General features: G+C 35.1%; 1 protein-coding gene across 1 annotated transcript; it reads left to right on the top strand.

Moving 5' to 3' along the window:
- Positions 1-6243: 6243 nt before the first annotated feature.
- Positions 6244-20122, top strand: LOC150093311 (cathepsin L-like peptidase). Its single transcript, XM_090413654.1, has 9 exons — positions 6244-6297; positions 11173-11273; positions 15544-15693; positions 15908-16060; positions 16171-16294; positions 16593-16693; positions 16925-17085; positions 17478-17588; positions 19869-20122. Exons 2-9 carry the CDS (start codon positions 11181-11183, stop codon positions 19966-19968), a joined length of 993 nt encoding a protein of 330 aa, XP_090269780.1. The 5' UTR covers positions 6244-6297; positions 11173-11180; the 3' UTR covers positions 19969-20122.
- The last annotated feature ends 693 nt before the right edge of the window (positions 20123-20815 follow it).

Raw genomic sequence — 20815 nt, 5'->3', positions numbered from 1 at the left:
TATCAATAACAGGAGGTTATTCAGCCCCATCCTACTTGAATCCTTTTTCCACGTGGATACTAGTGTGTGTAAATTCCACGCATTCTGCTTCGTGGTTACGAAAAAAAAAAACAAAAAAACTTCAAAACTAAATGCTTTGGATTGATATTTCCAATCCACTTACAAGATTTTTCTAATCTTTCTAAACAGGAACGTAAATGAATGCAAAGAATAAATAATCTGTCAATGGCCTTATTTATGTGGTGGTGGCTTGCAATAATTCTGTTACAGTGTACTACGAAATGATGAATAAAGTTCTACGATTCGTACCCAGATAACATCCTAAAATGACGTCGAATATACGCCATTGAATAAATCCAAATATATGATTTCGTTGTTGTAGTTAATTCTGTTTTGTTTCCGTTTATTTATCTCACATTACTTTCCATAGTTCACACACGAACAACCATACTCATCGGAAGTACTAAATTCTACTTACGAATCATCACAAACTGCAGATTTAATAGAATACTTGAAATTGCACTATGGTGGGATAAGCATTGAGACTTCCTAGTTATCCTCATAAGTGACTATACTACTATCTGAAGAAATAAATCCACACCTCACACCCTAATTAAATGTAGGTCGATTGAATACTATCAATGATACCAGGCTCAATTTCGCAATCATAGCATAACCTATCCATTCGTGAAGTTGAAAATAGATAGTATTACCACAAATCACCTGCAGGAAACAGTAAATTCCTTCCTAGAGACTCCCCCAGTTGATGAAGTGTAATATTATAGCAAAGGCAACGACAAGATTAGTCATATCGCACTCCTCCTCATCCTCTTGGCCTAAAAATAATGTCGTCGTTATCACCATGGATATCGGGGATGAATATTTCATTGATGGCAGGAGCGTACACGTTCTAAAATTCAATGGGACCAGAATGAACAATATACCCACTGGTATTATATTCCAAATTTCTCCTTTCTCTCTGAAATACGTTGGATTTTATGTTGGTAATCTTCAATGGGAAGATTCATTTTATCGTCTTGGGAGAGATCTCAATAAATATTTTAATTCCTAAAAAGAAACTGGAATTCATTATTATAATTGTTGAAGAGAAGTTACGGATTCTCATTCTGATTTAGTTTCCCATTCCTTTATTTATGGAGCTCATTTCAAGGAAGACACAAAAATTATTCGATAAATTACCATCTCTTTGCAATTGCAATCAGTTCCTCATCATTAATGTGAAATTCGTTTTCATTTATAAATAGAGATAATTTGGGTCCAGAGAATATCATAACACAAAGGGATCTCGTAATTCTTCAAACACCTCGCACCCATTGTGGATAACCACCATCAGAATTCAGACCACTGAGTGGATGTAGATTTGTAAATAACGATTTTCATTTCCTGTGCAATTTTAAAGAAATGCATTCTATGAAAACTCCCTTGTTTGTATATAAACATTGGATGTTATGTAAAGATCTCTGATAGTGATTCGGTTGCACCTGTTCTTGGATCAGATTGTGAACGGTTTAGGTACAGAACACATCAAGATATAAGTGGAGTTGGTCACCACTTCTTTCCATGTCAAATTTGTCAAGGATAACGATTATAAAGAATACATAACCACAGCGCCTCTTCTATGGATTCTGGGCGAAACTTCTGTTCTATTCGGTCTTGGCTTTCACACTCAGATGCTGAGTATTAAGCAATCCTACCACTGGTTTTATTATGCAATATTTAAGAAAAAGCGAACTATTTTCAGTAGTTTCCGAGTTCTCTTTCGGACTTTCACTGGTGATGATTTATGAAAGCGACCAACGAAGTGATTTTGTGTAAGTTATCGCAAAGAATGCATTCAAGTGTTTTACGTTTTGGTGTGTGTGTGTGTGTGTGTGTGTGTGTGTGTGTGTGTGTGTGTGTGTGTGTGTGTGTGTGTGTGTGTGTGTGTGTGTGTGTGTGTGTGTGGTTAGTTCATTTCGCATTTCGCATGTACATGGTTGGGGTGAGAAGGATCTTCGAAGAGATATGTCTCAGTTCGAAAGTCAGTACGATGTTCATTGCGATCGTAAAGCTATGAACAAACAGGAATCTCTGCTGTACGAACTAAACATGGCTCTTTATCAATCCACTTCACTCATTCTATGTAAATATTTCATCATCACTCGAAGAATGATTTTTCCATTTTCGTAAATTTACAAGCCTTTTTATTTATTCATTCGAAATACAACGATTACAGTCACTATTGCTTTATAATATAATGTGGAGTGTTGGATGATGGTAGAAACACTTTTTTTCCATCAATTGCATCCTTATATGGACTGACTTAAAGAGGAGAAGCAAGAATGCTTTTCATCTTCCCCGTTATCTGTAGAGGACAGTGTAGGGATAAAGTGTTATTGAGCTATTAAAGCTCTGATCACGGCAGGAGGGTAACAGCAATAGCCGAGTCTCGGTTAGAACTTCATTGGCTACTGTATAAGTAAAGCCATCTGTAATAATAAGGACGATCCGTAGACCACTAAATAGTGGCCGAAAGACCGTCTAAATCAGCGTTGGCTCCACTCAGTGACGGGCACCCCCACTATCGAGCAGAACCGCTCATATTCCGGTGAAAAGCGTCTCCAGCGGTACACTCCCTCACCGGGCCATGCCAGAGAACACCCTCCCCGGAGACTTAAAGTGCTATCCCAGGGCGAACCCCCGAAATCTAATCTAAGCGCCCCCTAACCGGGAGCGAAATTTCGGAAGAAACCTGAGAGAACAAAACTCAGCGTCACACGAGGTAACAGCAACAGGTGAGCTACCATCCATTCTTCCCAGAGTTTCATCCATCAATCTTTCTCATCAATTGCATTGCATAAAGCAGCAGAAGATTATATGAAGAAGATCATAATAATAAATAAAAGGTGTATTTGTAAATTTCTAATTAAAATAAATTCTGAATAATAATTATTAAAATCTCTGTTTATTTTTGATGTAATTTTATTATAGTTTTTTATTTTTATAACTCTTTTCTTAAAATTCAAAAAATATATGAACCTAGAGAACATTAATACATGCAAAGTGCAGAGCAAGGTTAGCAAAGATATTAAGGGTAGCAGTGGTCTCACACACGGCAATGAAATTCATCTTTTACGTAAAGCATGTCCAATTCTGTTACTTAGCCCAGTTTGATATTTCCCTTTTCGCTTAATAGCAGCAATCAGGGAATGGATTGTGCATACAAACAGCGCATGCGTCAAGCGGTTTGCATGAATGGGAATATCAGACTCGTTTCCAAAAGTATATCAAAGGTCACTTAAGGCGTTAAATGTATAACAATCACCTCGCCGTTATCTCTGGCTTTTAGCGTCCGGGGGGGGGGGGAAGTACTCAATGCCCTAAAAATCGAAAAATTGAAATTTTATAACTAGTTTCAGTTACTAACTTAATACTTGTTGGGTCTCTCATTTGATACGATGTTGCATTGCAATATATTTATATATTTAATGTTAAAATTGTTAATATAAACCAGCGCTTCCTAAACTGGGGGTCGTAGGTTTTGTTGAGGGGGCCGTGAAATAATGGAAACCAATTTAAAATGTTTTACGATTTTCACCGTCCTTAGAATTCCCGTAATGTAAAACACATCTCCTATGAGATGTATCATGTTATACATTATGGAGGGGGTCACTACCCAGACTGGTTTCCCCTTTGTTTAAGTGCGGGGATACCTCTAAATAAACTCGTAAAATCCCCCAGATCACCCAATAATGAGCGACCCGCAGGATCAGAAAGACTGAATAAGCGTTGTTCCCTCAGTTCAGGCTCACCCTGCCACTTAGAAGAAATCTGAGAAACGGTTGGCTGTACACCGTGGCAAGCTCCCCCACCACCGACCAGAGCCGCTCATTTGCTCATCTGGAAGGGTAACAGCAACAGCCGAGCCTCAGTTAAAACTTCACGGGCTACAGCGCTGAGGTCTCGTCAGTGGGAACAAGACCAAGGTGTAAATGCTCAGGTTGAAGTGATACAGAACTTATATTAGAAATCTTTATGCAGATGTACATAAAGTTCTTACGCAGTGCATATGCAAAATACACAGTCACGTGCATCATCATGTGTTCTAGGAAATTTTAAGATGCTGCTTGTCAGTAATCCAATAGTGTTTCAATATCTTACGTAGTCTGATAAAGAGCTTAGTGTGGGTGCCCTTCTTGCTGGAGCCACGATTTTGAAAAGAGCAGAGCTGACTAGTTTCTCCAAAAGCAAAAGATATCCCTGCTGTTTAATCAGTGGGAAAATAACCATCATTGCTTTTATAAGAGTCGTAACTGTGGTCCTAAGACAGTCTGCCAGGAACGAGATTGTCGTCATCTGAGAAGGCTTGTAGTGACAAACAGAACTTCCTTGTGCAGCAATTGACCGAAGCATTTAATGAATGCTGTTACCAACCCAACCCAAATCTCACCGAACTATGCCCAGGGGATTGAAGTGGATCGGAATTCATAGCATGCCTACGATGGAAACCACTGATTTCTCTGAAGTTGCTAATTCAGTGGCCAATAATGTGTATTAGTCAATCTTGAGCAAAGGCAAATAAACTTTTTTTTGCCTCTTAAATAAACCTGGGTTTGTAATCTGACATCTGAAGAATATTAGCCAAAGCACTTCCACTGTTTAGGGCAATAACACCAATGTGGATTAGGAACACAAGTGCAGTTGTTTGCCAAACACTCATCACCATAGTTTACAACCCACCACCGATGACGACCGGATACGTGTTTTCCGATGTCGGAAGATACTGATGAAGAAATTCTATTATCCGTTTGGGAAGGAAAAAGATATTAAACGATTTTTTTTATTTATTAATTTAACTTAAGACTATGTATGATTATACTGAGGAAATTACTCCAAATAAACAAAGAACAAAAACATAATTAAATTTTCTGGTGCGCCAATTTTGTGTGTGTGCGTGTGTGTGTGTGCATATATATATATATATATATATATATAATATATATATATATATATATATATATATATATATATATATATATATATATATATATATATATATATATATATATATTTATATATATATTTATATATATATTTTTTAAAAAAGTAAATCACATTAAAATTGATAAGCAAATCCTTCGCTCATTCAGAATATGAATGCATTAAGAATGTTTGAATTCCAGCTGTCATGTCGAATTTCAATTGGACATTTACCTTCTGAAAAATAAAAACAACAATGTCAGCCAAGTAGCCGTTTCTAAATCGTATCTAACTTTCATGCTTTCTCAGTATTGTTAGTTCAGCTATTTTACATAAGAAGTATCTTTATAAGATGCCACTTATTTGTTTTTAGGGTAAGTCAATCTGAGAAGAAATATTGTCTAAGTCAGACAAACTGGGTTCCAGAAACTATCCATTCCGGTTCCATCTGTTTTCTTGAGTTCGAAGAAAGTTTTCACGTTATGCTCAGTTAGTATTTCTTATTTGTAAGAGGGAGGGGGGAGATTACAAGGTTTTTTTTTCCATCCCATATAACGTGCAAAACGGTCAAGGAACAATCATGTATCGCGCACCTTTCAGAGAGCATGGAAATGGATGGCTGGGAATAAATGCCTGCCATCAGTTATCAGATTTGACTTTGAATATCCGCGTGGTTTCATGTGCAGATCAAAGGCTGCTGATTATTTATCACTCGCATCCATACTAATGTGTAAGACCTATTTTTGTAACAAAAAATATGCAAAAATAAAAATAAAAGAGAAAAACAAGTGAAAATGAAGTGACTCCTATTTCTATTTACCTCCAAAATACTCCATAATTGTAAAAACTGTGAATATTTTGTGGTGGTGTAATAAAGTTTTCCTCAGAATTATCCAAAAAATGTTAGTTTACGCAACTTGTCTCTCTTGTCTGATCTCACATGGTTCCCCAACATCACACGGCTCATCGAATGCAAGTGTTTATTCTGCTTGAAGATAAAAGACAATCATAATAAAATGATGACTCTTCTTTTCACGTGGGCAAGATGAAAAGATAAGATTATCCTTTTCAGATAGGGTTACCATCTCCCGTTCTCTTTCTCTCTAAAGTCACGAGACATATACATCTGATATTGTCACGTGAAAACAACGTAATCTTCCCCTATCACGTAAGCCTTGCTCTTATCTGTAATTTGCGTTTCACGTCATGAAGTTTGCGGCTATAAAAGCAAACCTTCCCATTGGTCTTCACTCCAATTTTCAGCACAAGGTGAATCGTTTGGTTTCTCAGATCTGTTCTGCGATTGGTCATTTTAATGTAAGTAGACTTTAATTAGTGGAAATTGATGAGTGTTAAGCGTACTTGTAGCATATCTTTTAACTTTAATCTATTAATATAAATTAATGTAATTTAAAATATTAATTTTTAAAACAATACATAAAATTATTTTTATATTAAATATATAATTTCTTCTTGAAAGGAAATACAATTAAATAATAATAAATGGATTGCAAATAAAGTAATCTGATTAATGGTTTGTAAACCAGCTTATATTAAAGAAAAAGAACATGATTTTGATGAACTTAATTTTCGTCTTTAAATTTGAGTCAATATTGGTTCAAAATTTAAAGTTTGAGTCAATATATCCATTTTGAAGTTTTGTCATCTGATTCTTCAGACACGCGTCACAACGCATTAGGGTATACCGTTCTAATATATAATTTACTTTTTATGAAACAATAATGTAAATATAAAAGATTAGTAAATGTACTGGGTAATAATTAACAAACTTTAGATTGTTATTTGCTTTTTCTAGAAATTACTCAGACACCTTTAATATTTTAAAATCCTGCTGTTACAAATAACTCATCACGAAAAGTGGTAAAATCATACCTTGGCGCAATTCTACCAAATATCTGGAATTCATCTTGATAGACGTCTAAACTTCAAGTCACATATGGATAGTGTTGCCACTAAGGCAAGTCAGATTATTATAGCACAGCTATATATATATAGCACAGCTATATCCACTTTTGAACAGGAACAGCTTCCTAAGCATAAGCAACAAAATCTTACTTTTCAAATCGGTAATCAGACCGCAACTAACTTATGCCTCTCCATCCTGGGGTCACACGACTAAAAGCAACATCAACAGACTTCAGATAATACAGAATAAATGCCTAAGAATGTCATTTAATGCTCCATGGTTCATCAGAAACATCCAGTTACATCAAGAAGCCAATCTTCCAGATATTAAGACCTACATGACAAGCATTGCAGAGAAATTCTTCACAATCACGGATAATCACCCAAATCAGTTAGTTCGACAGGCAGCGGACTACAAGCCCTCAGATCGTTTCAAACATAAAAAACCGAAATCCTCCATCGCAAGAGAAAGCTGATACAGCCTCAATGCTCACAATGAGCGGGTAAATTACCCACAATAATCTCATCACCCACAATCTAAAATCCAGATGAAGGGATAAAGAGTCAAGGACTCAGTCCATCAACCAATTAAGTTCAAGTTCAAGTTTTAAAGTGCGAATGCTTTAGCCAATGAAGTTCTAACTGAGGCTTGCTGTTACCCTCCTGCCATGATCAGAGCTTTAATTTAATATAATTTTAAAGTGCGATGAATAAGGGAATAGAATGAAAGAAAGTCCTTTTTAGGAGTTCCAGGGCAACGAATGGCAATGCTGTAGCCAATGAAGTTTTAACTGAGGCTTGGCTATTGCCGTTACCGAGCCATGACTAGAGCTTTTAGTTCAATAACACTCCATCCACACAGATTTTCTTCATTCAGTTGACGGGGTAAAGAGTCAAGGACTCAGTCCATCTCCCAATTATTTTAAGAACCTTTTAAAGTGCGATGGGTAGTTGGAACGAGTTAATCGACTGTGAGATGCGGTGATTAATACCCATGGAGGGTAATGGATGTCAATGCTGTAGCCAATGAAGTTCTAACTGAGGCTCGGCTATTGCTGTTACCCTCCTGCCATGATCAGAGCTTTAATAGCTCAATAACACCTTATCCCTACACTGTCCTCTACAGATAACGGGGAAGACGAAACGCATTCTTGCTTCGCCCCTTTAAGCCAGTCCTTGTAAGGATTTCAAAGTGCGATTTCATTAGCCTGTATTAAATTTAAAATATCTTTTGCTGATGTTTTCATGCTGATTTTTATTTCGTTTGATTTTATTTATTCTGTTTTATTTTATTTATTTATATTTATTTTTCTAAGAAAAAAAATAGACATATAATCGTCTTACACTTACAACGCCTTTCAATTATAAATGCCATTTATGCGATGCCGCAGTCGCTCATACGTCGGTTTCAGCAACTTGGCGATGCCCTGAAACAACCTCTGAGCAGTATTCGTGGACTCAAGTTCATAACGTCACGCGCTACTTTTCTCTGTGCATGATTGTTTCGCTGTGAAGTATAAACTGTTTATAACTATTATGTTATTTTTTAGTGTTAACCCTTTTTTTTATGAGTAGACATTTTGCTAAAAGCTATCAACCTGGCGTATGCACATTGAGCTCACTGCTATCTCTTCACTGGATAAAGAAATTGATGTGAATGAGGAGGAGGTATTAGTGAATGAAGTCTTAGAATTCAGCAGTTGGGGCTTATGGGACATCAGCATGGATGATAAAAGAGTGTTTAGCTGAACTGGCTGTTCCTTTAACAAGGCTATATAATTTGAGACTCAGAACAGGGAAGATTCCAAGGAGTGGAAAGAATGTATGGTAATTCCATTGCAAAAGGGTGGTGTAAAGACCGTTGTATCCAGCTATCGACCAATTAGTATCTTAGGAGTGGTGGTGAAGATTTTAGAAAAATTAGTTAGGGCTCGCATTCCGAAATGGGTTGAGAGTGGCTCTCTACTTTGCAATGAACAACATGGGTTTACTAAGGGAAGGTCGCGTTTTAGCAACTTGCTCACATTCTATGACAATGTTACCATTGAACTAGGCAAGGGGAATGGATACACCATGATACTTTCGGATTTTGCTAAGGCTTTTGACAGAATACAGCATGGCAGACTGCTGTATAAATTGGAGAAAATGGGATTGGATTATATAATATTAGCGTGGATAAGAGGATGGCTGACTGACAAATATCAAAAAGTGGTATATGGCGGGGGGGGTGATTCTGCATAGCTTAAGTTAACAAGTGATGTACCACAAGGATCAGTTCTTGGTTCACTGTCATTCAGTCTGTACATTAACGATATTGGGACGGATTTGACAAGCGACATACAGCTATTTGCTGATGATGCGAAGATAGGGTAATCAGGAATGCTACTAAATGCAGTACTTGCAGAATGATTTGAATAGGCTGGAATTGTGGGCATGGAAAAATTGATGTCAGTTCAATGCTTGTAAATATAGTCATTCACTTCGGCATGATTAGATATCCAATGTCGTATTATTTTGGAGGGATTATGCTTGTATAAACTGTTCAGAGTAGGGATAGTGGAGTGTTAATAGATAGGAAGTTGAAGTTCAGGGGCCATGTGGCAAAGATTGCAAATACAACTCAAAAGATAATTGCAATGCTCAAACGCACGTTCACATGTAAAGATAAGGATGTCATTTTACCTCTTCACAAGGTCTTGATAAGACCTCACTTGGACTTTGGTGCGCAGGTCTGATGTACTGGTTTCGGTTGTGATTCTGATATATTGGAGAGAGTACAAAGAAGAGTGTTAAAAGTGATAAAATGATTGTGGAATACTGATTATGAAGACAGATTGCATATTTGTAAACTGCCCACATAGCAAACAAGAGAAAGAGGAGTGATATGATTCAGACTCACAAACTTCTGAAAGGGTCATACAGGAATTTTTCACTTTATGGAGAGTGGGGAAAGGACAAGAGGGCATCCTTGGAAGCTGAGAATAAATGTTGCTAAGAAGAGGGTAAAGGCTAGATTTTTCTCTCATAGGGTAGTGCGTGATTGGAACAGATTGCCATTGGAAGTTGGTGAGTGCAAGCAGTGTGAATGAATTCAAGAATAAGTATGATAGCTGATGAGAGTAGTACGAGTATGTGGCCTCGCTCGATGAGTTTCTGATTCCCTGGAAGTCTCTTTATTAATAATATTTTTGTTTTAATAATAGTTTATGATTGTCTGTGAAAATACTAGCGGTGGTGGTTGGCGGTAGATGGCGTTGGTGTAGACAAAGCAGTTCGCCGTGGTTGGTGGACTGAGAGTTGTAGAAGAGGTGCCCTCCCTCGATGAGTCTTTGGACTTCTTGGAGGTGTCACGTAATAATAATAATAACTATTATTATAATAATGACAGATAAAATTCAGTATAAGGGTGCTGTTGCTTCTAGTGAGAGGCATAAAATCCTGTTCATTTTACATATCAAGACTTTTCACTTGAACTGTAATAAGTCCAAGTGAAACTTAAACTAGTTAATATTGTCGGCATCCATAAACGTCCCTAAACTGGTTTAGCAGTTAATACTGCTGCATTAGTTAATACTGCAGGCATCCAGAACAGTGAGTGCCGATACTGAAACATTTTTAATGGTGTAGATTGATAAAAAAAACTGATTCACGAGCTCCGTTAAAAGAAGTTGTTCAGAATAATATTTTCGTTTGAGAAAATTATTCCAAATTATTTCGTTTGTGTCTCTGACGTAAATAAATCCTTTACTCAAGTTATGTATGCATATACCACTGCTTTAAAAGGTTATTAAAGCACTACATGCACCTACAAGTAAATAATAATAAAAACAAAACAGCAGTAATTCGCTATAGGACGTTGATTTGAAACCTAAGGTATCGTATAACTGGGATATGCCTGTATATCTAAATATAACTATTATTGAACTCAAAAGAACTGTTAATGATAAAAAAAAAACATAATTCAAAATATACATTTTAAGGGAAGAATGGTATGTTGTAAATTTTTCACTACAATAGAAAACGAAATCTATAAATGTCTGTATATAATTTCGCTACGTACAGTTAGGTTGTCCTTGAACCAGTTTCCTTCGGAACCATGTTAACAATAAAATAATACTTTTTTTTTTTTACCTTCATGTGGTTTATCATTACTTTTTTAAAATGTCATTACTGAGCTTGTAAACTGTAATTGAAATAACATCGGACAGTGGGATTGCTTATAATTCTACAATAACCTCACATCTAAACCTATATTTCTCATTTCAGCTGTCACCATGGCATCCTTCAAGTTACTGCTTGTCTTGAGTTTCGTCTGTTACATCCAGTGTCTTACTCCTAATCTAGACAAACACTGGGAAACATTCAAGGTAAGGATGAAATTTTCAGTTCGGATTAAAAAAAAAAAAGAATTAATATGACCTAAGTACTAGTAACTGCATATTCGAACATCCTTAAACATCATCGTCGTCATCGTCCGTAGCATCCTCTAGCAAGAGGGTTGCAGCAGATAAGTAGCTCTTCTCCATTTCTCTCTGTCTGTTGCTTCCATCATTCTTAAACCAGTCCATTCCACGATTTCATTAAACCACTCTCTAGTTGGTCTTCCACGTCTTCTCTTCCCCTCAACTTTCCCTTGTAATATAGTTCTTGTCAGGTGTCCCAAAGAACCTGTCAGAAGATGTCCTGCAAATCTGGTCTTTCTTTGCATAATATTCTTTAACAGTGTTCTTTCCATCCCAACTCGTCTTAAAACTTCTGGATTTGATATTCTTTCTGTATAGCTAATCTTTCCCATCTTTCTATAACACCACATTTCCAATGCATTAATTCTTTCCATATCTCTCTTTCTTAGTGTCCATGACTCATTTCCATAACTTGCAATACTCCAAACTGTTGCTTTAACTATTCCAATTCTAACGCCTATTTTAGTGTTCTTGTTTATTAAAATTCTCTTCATTTCCATAAATGCCGATTTAGCTTTGCCTATTCTATTTCTAATGTCCAACTCTGAAGTTCCTTTCTCTGAGATCCAGCTACCTAAATATTGAAATCTTTCCACTTCTTCTAAAATCTTTCCTCCACATCTCACTTTTACATTATCTCCTATTTTTCTACCCATTATCTTGGTCTTTTTTGTGTTAATTCTTAGTCCATACTCTTTACAAGAGTTTTCAATTTGAATAATTTGTTGTAACCCATTTTCACTTTCTGCCATCACTACTACATCATCCGCATATCTTAAGTTATTAATGATTATTCCGTTTATTTTTATTCCTTCTTCTACATCCTCAAGTGCCTCTCTAAACATTTGTTCACTATAAAAGTTAAACAATAATGGTGATAACTTGCATCCTTGTCTGACTCCTCTCTCCACCGGGAATTCTCCTGTTTCCTCTACATTTACACATACTGGCGCTAGTTTTGACCAATACAATCTCTTTAAAATTTCCAAGTCATAAGAGTCAATATCATTATTTTCTAGAATGTCAAAAATCCTTTCATGTTCCACTGTATCAAATGCCTTTTCAAAATCTAGAAATCCCAAAAACAACTTTCCACCATGGATTAGTGTTTTCTCCCGAATAATTCTTAGACAAGTTATAGCCTCTCTAGTTCCTCTGTTGGTTCTGAATCCAAACTGTTCCTCATTCATTTCTTTTTCTATTTTATTCCTAATTCTCTCTAAAATTATTTGCACCAGAATTTTTGCTGTGTGAGTTATAAGACTTATCGTTCTAAAATTGTTACAGTCTAAAACTCCTGTCTTTTTTGGAATGAGGATAAAAATTGATCTTCTAAACTCCTCTGGTAATTCTTGTCCTTCATAAATTCCGTTAATAATTTGCCATAACACTTCCATACCTTTTTCACCCTTTTTTCCTTATAAGTTCTATCTGTGTACTATCTATTCGAGGGGATTTTCCTTCTTTCATCTTTTGAATTTCTAGATTCAATTCCTCCCTCATGATGCACAGTCTCTGCCCACTATGTTCTTTCCTTTGATTTTCTCCTCTTTCCCTGTCTTCATAAAGTTTACTTACATATTCTTCCCATCTCTGTAATATCTTCTCTTTTTCTATCATAATTTCACCTCTTTCATTCTTGATTGCTCCAGTCGTTAGCATCTTTCTCCTTCCTGTCGTCATATTAATGCTTTTATAAATACCTTTTATGTCATTTCTTTCTGCCTTTGCTGTTGTATCTTTATTTCATCTAACCACTCTTCCTTTTTCCTTCTTATCTCTCTTTGTATCTCCCTCCTTAAGTCTTCATACTGCTTTTTTTTTCTCCACTGTTTTACTATTAATTAACTTTCTTCTTTGTGTTATTTTCCTCAAAATATTTTCCGTCATCCATGGTTTCTTTCTTTTCTCTCTTTCCCCTTCTTTTTTGACTAAATGCAATTCTGTATCAGTAATTATGCTTTCCTTCAGAACCTTCCATTTTTCACTTACATCATCATTTTCTTGTATATTTCTCTCGTTCATTTCATCCTCTACTTTCTTTGAGAATTCATTCGCCGTACTTGGTTTCTTCAGCCGCTCCATGTTCCATGATTTGTTCCGTTTCCCTGTAGTTACCTTTTTAAGATTAATCCTTATCTTAGTTGACAACAATATGCGATCTGTATCACAGTCTGCTCTTGGATATATTGTCACATCTTTTATAATGTTTCTATATCTTTTGTTTATCAAAATATAATCGATCTGATTTCTTCTACTATTTATATCCTCCCCTGGGGCTTTCCATGTGTACAATCTTCTTGGATGTTTCTTAAACCAAGTGTTCATAATTGCTAAATCATGCTTTCAACAGAAATCCAACAACATATCTCCTCTTTCATTTCCCACTCCCAATCCAAATATCCCAACAACATCTTCCTTCCTTCCTCTTCCGATTTTTGCATTCATATCGCCTTGTATTATAATTATATATTTTGTTTCTTTACATTTCAAGCCCTGTTCTATATCGGCATAAGCTCTCTCTACCTTCTCATCCTCATAATCACAAGTAGGTAAATATATCTGGATAAGTAGAATATTTCTAGGTTTTGCTTTCAACTTTACCACTAAAACTCTGTCTGAGATTTGCCAGTAGCCTTCCACACATCCTACCACTTGTTTATTGAATATTATTCCAACACCTGCTTGATGTTGCTCTTTCCCTCCTGAGTAAATTATTCTTATTCCATCCTCTGTTCTAAAATCTCCTTTTCCTTTCCATCTCACCTCAGCCATTCCCAGAACATCTATTTTCAATCTTAGCATCTCCATCTTTACAATCTCCAATCTTCCAGTTTGATGCAAAGTATTCATAATCCAAGATCCAATGCGAAAATTAATTTTAGCCCATTTTCCACATGAATACTTTCCATCTTCCACTTCTCCACCTCCCGCAGGCTTTAGTAAAGAAGATTCATATGACTGACATGCAATCTGGTCCATATCCATACGGGAACAAGTGACCTCCCTGGTAGCCAATTGCGCAGTTCCGGACCCAGGGGACTCATCCTGAGCTGTGCATCACTCGTCATTTTTATCTTTACTGCTCATCCAAACTAGGGAAAAAGTAGAAGCATAGTGGTTTCCCGTTGCTTTCTATGCATGAAGAGATGAAAAAAGTAGAAACACTGGAAGAATCACCCCTAGCTCTCGATTACTCTAATGGCATTGGGGGGAATGAACAAGAAAGAAGAAAAGGATAGAAAGAAATAAGAGTAGGGACCATCCTATAGATAATATAACAGATGTATATTACATGAAATAAGGTATGGTATACATATCCAAAATTACAACTGAGTTATGTTTTTTATTAAAAAACATTTTCGTTATCTGATTAGAAGATTTTTTGTAATTATTTTTGGTTCTTAATTATGAATAAAAATTAAGAAATTTTGTTCGCTATTTACTTTTCTTTAATACCTGAATTGAGATGCTAAAACATTTATATGCATTGGGTCTAATTTCATGTATGTCGTCGTGTTCTTAGAAAAGAATCGGTTCCAGGATTGTCTACATCTTTTTCTGACTTTTCTCTTGGCTAAGGCTCAAATTCTCTCGTACTCTATCTCATCAGCTAATCATTTATCTTTTGTGGTCCGATAGTAAAGACCAACAAAAGTGACAACTGCTATCCAGTTATACAGGAGACTGATGGTATAAAATATTTCGAAGTGTGTGTTTCATTGTTGAGCACGTTGTGCGTGTCACAGATTCGCATGCATGTCTTTGGCTAACTATGGATAGGATGTATTCAGACAATCTGATACTTGAGTTTATATTTAAATGTTTTTGGGTCCAGTAACATATCTAAGGATTCCCAAATACTTCTCACGGTTATGTCATAGCAAAGGTGTAATAGTTGAGATTTATCCAATAACACTTATATATATACTTTAAGAAAGTAAATAAAACGTTTTAAATCCAAATTAAAAATATGATAAATAAATAAAAATAATAAAACGAGTTAAAGGTCATATTAAATTTATACTAATCAATACTTTATACAGTCAAATTAGCCGGAGACAATATAAGGCAAGAATATTTTATTCAAATAAACAAATATTACATTTTATTATTATTATTCTACTGCTATATGTTGTCAAGTGTAAGTGAAATGCGTGTTTTGTCTTTATAGGAAAAATACAATAAGAACTATCACCACAGGGAAGAATTCCTACGTCGCCAGGTATGGGAGGGTCAGGTTTCGAAAGTCATTGAGCATAATCTTGAAGCCGATCTTGGCATCCACAGTTACCGCCTTGGTCTAAATGAGTATTCGGACAGAGTAAGTTCTCTGATGGGGGATTTCAATTTTTTTATTATAAACATAATGTTTATAATAAAATTGAATTGAAACCATATTAAATAGTATTATTCAATTACTATTATAACTAAAATTATAATAATTATTACACTTGATTAGTACGTATTAAGTTTGTTATTAATTTTCCTTATTCTTAGTTTAATAAATAAAAAAGTCTATTTGTTTATTTTTTTAGACTTCTGAAGAGTTTACTAACATCATGAACGGCTACAAAATGAGAAAAGGCGAGAGTAAGGCAGGTAGCTCTTTCGTTCTACTGTCCAACATTCACATCCCTGATGAAGTCGACTGGAGAAAAGAGGGTTACGTAACCCCAGTGAAAAACCAGGTGGGTGATCACGAAATTCATAAGACGGTTGAAGAATGCTTGCTTATTATGATCCTTTTATTTCCTACAAATTAAAATTATAATAAGGGAAATCATTTCTGTTGCTATAGGAACAATGCGGATCTTGTTGGGCTTTCTCCACTACTGGATCTCTTGAAGGACAACACAAGAAGAAGACAGGAAAATTGGTGTCTCTCAGCGAACAGAACCTTGTTGATTGTTCCCAAGCAGAAGGTTTGTTCAAAATTGTCCTCTTAGTATAAGAATCGATCCTTATAATGCATTACTGTTATTGAACATGTGCTGTTGCTTAACGTTGATAATTATTAGCGTGTAGATAGGTTTTATGATGCATTGTTCCGGAAAATTATAGTGTACCATAAATGTTTCTTCTAGGTGAGCGAGAAATAATAACATAATTTCTAATATACGTTTCGTGTTTTCAGAACAGACATGAGATATTTTAATATTTCAAACATGTTTGCAACGTAAAGTTAACTTTCTTACCTTTTTCCTGTTGTTTTTTCTGTAGGCAACATGGGATGCGAAGGTGGACTCATGGACAATGGGTTCGACTATATAGTGAAGAATAAAGGCATTGATACTGAGAAATCCTATCCCTATACTGCTGAGGTAAGATCACGCGTGATCTTCACATTAATAAGTTGAATGCATTAATCAAGTACATTAAAGGGAATAAATATTATATTAAATAGATTTTCAAACAGATGCGAGAATATTAAAACTAAATTTAAATTTGGGATGGATCGTACCACCTATCGGAGAAGATATTTTAAGATAATTCATTAGGTATTTCTGACAGATGAAGTCTGACTTATAATTATTTATATTTGTACTTCGCAGGATGGAACATGCCAATTTAAAAAGAAGAATGTTGGAGCCACGTGTACTGGACACGTTGATATTCCCAGCGGGGATGAAGATGCCCTGAAGAACGCTGTAGCTACCACTGGACCGATATCAGTCGCTATTGATGCCAGCCAAGACAGCTTCCAGAGCTACAAGTAAGTGATCATTGAATAGTTAAAATATATACGCGGTAACGTTTAAAATTCATGAATCTTTAAATAAATGCAAAGAGTCAAATCCAAGTTTTTAATTCTCTCAACAAAGTAGGTAATTATTTGTACTAATTCGATGAAAAACCATTAAAATTGGATTTTTTTATCCCGCAAAAAAGGGACTTTTTCTGAATAGCTTTCAGTTAGTACTATGAGTGGGCTAAGGATATTTTATATATTAATAATATCAATAATTGTAAGTTAAATGATTTCGTCTGATACAAGCTGATGTGTTACATGATGACTTTTTTAAATGCCAAAACAAAAGCTTCTATTCTTGACAAATCATTCCTCAGTTTTTAATTAAATATTAATCTTTCTATTTATTTATACAGGAGCGGTATTTACGATGAACCAGAATGCAGCAGTATCTTCTTGGATCATGGAGTGCTTGCAGTGGGCTACGGTACTGAAGACGGCAAAGATTACTGGTTGGTGAAGAACAGGTGAGTTAAACGATAACTCTCACCATAATTGTTTTATATGGAAAATAAATGAATAAAACAAAGTAATTTTCTTACCTTTCGCAAGCTAAAATTGAGAAGAAATTTGTTTTTGTTAGAATCTGAAGTAGTTTTCCTAAACAAAGGTTCTCAAATCCCAGAGTAATTCGAGAGCCTGCTTCATGGCATCAAGATATTCACAGTCAACAGATATTTTAATTAAAAGCAGTCTAGTGAATTAATCAGACAGTTTTGCATTCTTTTAGCTTTCATTATAACTGTTTAAAGAAGTTTTGAAATGCTTTTAGCCAGTTCTGGACAAATCCAGTAACTGCTAACGGGACAAAATAGATTTTTTTTTTTAAAAAAAAAAAAGTTTTAAACATCATCATCAAATTCCTGCCATGTACCCTCAAGGGTGTACAGGATATGATAGTACTACATGAAACAAATTACATCATTACTAACTTCCTAACTACAATTTTCCTCCAAAGCAGTCTGTTTCTTGTGAAGACTCTAACATTATATCAGATCTTATATTTCTATCGTCTAAGGCACTTTGTACCGTATCAATCCACCTATATCTTGGTCTTCCTCTGGGTCGTTTTCCTGCCAACCTGGCAGAGAACACTTGTTTTGCTAATCTTTCGTCACCCATTCTATTTAAGTGACCATACCACTTGAGATTAGCTCTGCTAACTCATTCTTGGATGCTGACACTGTCAAGTTCTTTCCTAATATCCTCATTTTTAATATGATATTGCCATTGATGCCATCTGTTCATACCCCTAATCTTTCTCAGCACTCTCATATCTGCTGTCTCTAGTCTTTGGTCAAGTGTTTTACTTCTGACCCAGCTCTCAGATCCATAAGTTAAAACTGGTTTGAACACTGTCTTGTACACAGCTAATTTAGTGTTCCGACTAATTTCTCTCTTATTCCATATGAATTTATTCAATTGACTTCCCACCATACCAGCTTTGCTGATTCTATTGTCTATTTCTATATTTAACTTACCATTTTCAGTAAAAATCGTGCCTAAGTAACTGAAATGTTTTACTTGTTCCACAGTTTCTCCATTCACAACACAGTTGACATTTTCAATGATTCTGCCTATTTTCATTGTCTTTGTCTTTTTATTGCTGACCATCATACCATATCTATTACAACAGCTATTCAATTTAGTCAGAGAATCTTGCAGACTTGTAGCGGATTTATTTAGAAGTATAACATCATCCGCATAAAGCAAAGAGCTGACATTAACATCTCCAATTTTGATATCAGGTTTAATACCACTTTCCTTCATAATGTGATCCATATAGATAATGAATTACAGAGGGGATAATGTACATCCTTGTCTCACACCAGATTTAACATTAAACCATCTTCCTGTACTTCCTTCAATTCTAACTGCTGACATACAACTCAAATACAGACTAAGTATTGCTTGATATAATGCCCCATTGACACCATATAACTGTTGCGTATTGAATAGTTTCTCTCTTGGCACCTTGTCATATGCTTTTTCCAGATTGACAAAACTTAAATACAGGTCTCTGTTATATTCCCATGCTTTCTTGACTATTTGTCGTAAAGTGAAGATCTTAGTTTTAAACAGATATTTTTAACTTTAAGAAAATACAGATGCAGCATTGAATTTCTATTGACTTATTGCGACATATCATTTTTAAAAAATGGGAGTATTAGAAATTATAGGGGAAATCTTAATAACAAATTTTACAATTATTTTTTTCAGTTTAGAAAATTTTAAAACACCTTTTGATTCCTTTTCATTGTCAAAATTAAAGAAGTGAGACTGTTTTAGCCTTAACGCTTTTTGAAAACAGTCGACGGCATCTTCACCTTTCACAATCGCCGAAGTGGAGTGCATTCCCAATCAATCTTTGCGTATCAGATAAGAGGTGACGATGCTTCAGTACAGAATCAACACAAGTACTAAATTAAAAAAAAAAAGAAATATAAACATTTCATTTTAAACAGTTTCGATTTAGATAAAAAATTAAGAAATATCAATTGAAAATTCTGCTTTACTAAAAATATTCAACCGATGATTTGAAGTATAATAATAATTATTGTATTTCACGGCCATCTGTGAAGAACAATTATTATCTCTACAATCAAGCTAATGTTTGTTAATTTTACCGATAGATGGTGATACTCTGCATAGTCAATATAGTGAATCATACAAAGAAAAATTATTCATGTAAATTTTAATGTCATAGAAAATATTATTAATTTTATTTCATTATTATTTTTCTTCAGTTGGGGAACTTCCTGGGGTATTGATGGCTACATTAAGATGTCCCGAAACCAGAACAACCAATGCGGTATAGCCACCCAGGCTAGTTATCCTCTAGTGTAGAACTGATCTATGTTGAATGATGACGTCATCTGAGATGGAAATGTCCCGGATGGGAAGTCAGATTGTAACAAAAACGGACGTGAAATATTTCCAACATAAAATGTAGAATATTGTAATTTGTTGCAAAATAAATATTATTTATTACAATTTTTTTTAAAAAAACGTTTTCTCGTTCCTTTAAAGATAAATATATTTATTGCATCAAAAACAGAATAAATAAAAATAGTAAATAAAATATATATATTACTTATACAAAAAAGCATAATTCGAAATTTCATTCTTAAACATGGCGAAGTGCTTTGCTATTGATGTCGTCTGCTTTTTATTTCTGTATTTTTAATTGAATCTTATTTCTAACCAAGCTCTCAAATCCAGAAGTTAAAATTAGTTAGAACACCGCCTTGTATGCAGCTCATTTAGTGTTTCACTAACTTCTCTGTTATTCTTTATATATTTATTCCTTTGAGTGCTACAATATTTATTTTATGGACACCGCAGATGCACAAAGCATAATCTTTGAAATACGCACGAAACCTACTTGAATTTATATAATTTAAGATGGTTTACCAGATAGATTTATGCGGTTTTTGTCCCTGAAAACCTTAGCCTATTCGCGATACTAAATATGCGATAGGTTTAAAACATACGTAGTCGGAATTGGCGTAAAATAGTTTTAATCCTTCTATATTAAAGTTTCAATTACAGTTTAAAGCTACTTCAGGCCTCGAACAAGCTGGCGTCTCACATCGGATGATTTCTTCATCCGATGTGACACACTCAAAAACATTCATACCTTAGCGGGAATCAAGATCACTGTGGTGGGAAAGTAAAGACGCTGTGTGCTCAG

Source organism: Typopeltis vanoorti, chromosome 24 (genome assembly GCF_054136105.1).
Source record: "Typopeltis vanoorti isolate ZY-2024b chromosome 24, IOZ_Tvanoo_1.0, whole genome shotgun sequence".
Classification (NCBI taxonomy): Eukaryota; Metazoa; Arthropoda; class Arachnida; order Uropygi; family Thelyphonidae; genus Typopeltis; species Typopeltis vanoorti.
This window is presented reverse-complemented; position numbering and strand designations above follow the sequence as displayed.

What these genes read in the sequence shown, in the direction of transcription:
- LOC150093311 (XM_090413654.1), top strand. Translation starts at nt 11,181, where the DNA reads ATGGCATCCTTCAAGTTACTGCTTGTCTTGAGTTTCGTCTGTTACATC. An exon ending in TAACCCCAGTGAAAAACCAG is followed by an intron (nt 16,061 to 16,170) that starts GTGGGTGATCAC and finishes CTGTTGCTATAG; the next exon opens with GAACAATGCGGATCTTGTTG. An exon ending in TACTGGTTGGTGAAGAACAG is followed by an intron (nt 17,589 to 19,868) that starts GTGAGTTAAACG and finishes ATTTTTCTTCAG; the next exon opens with TTGGGGAACTTCCTGGGGTA.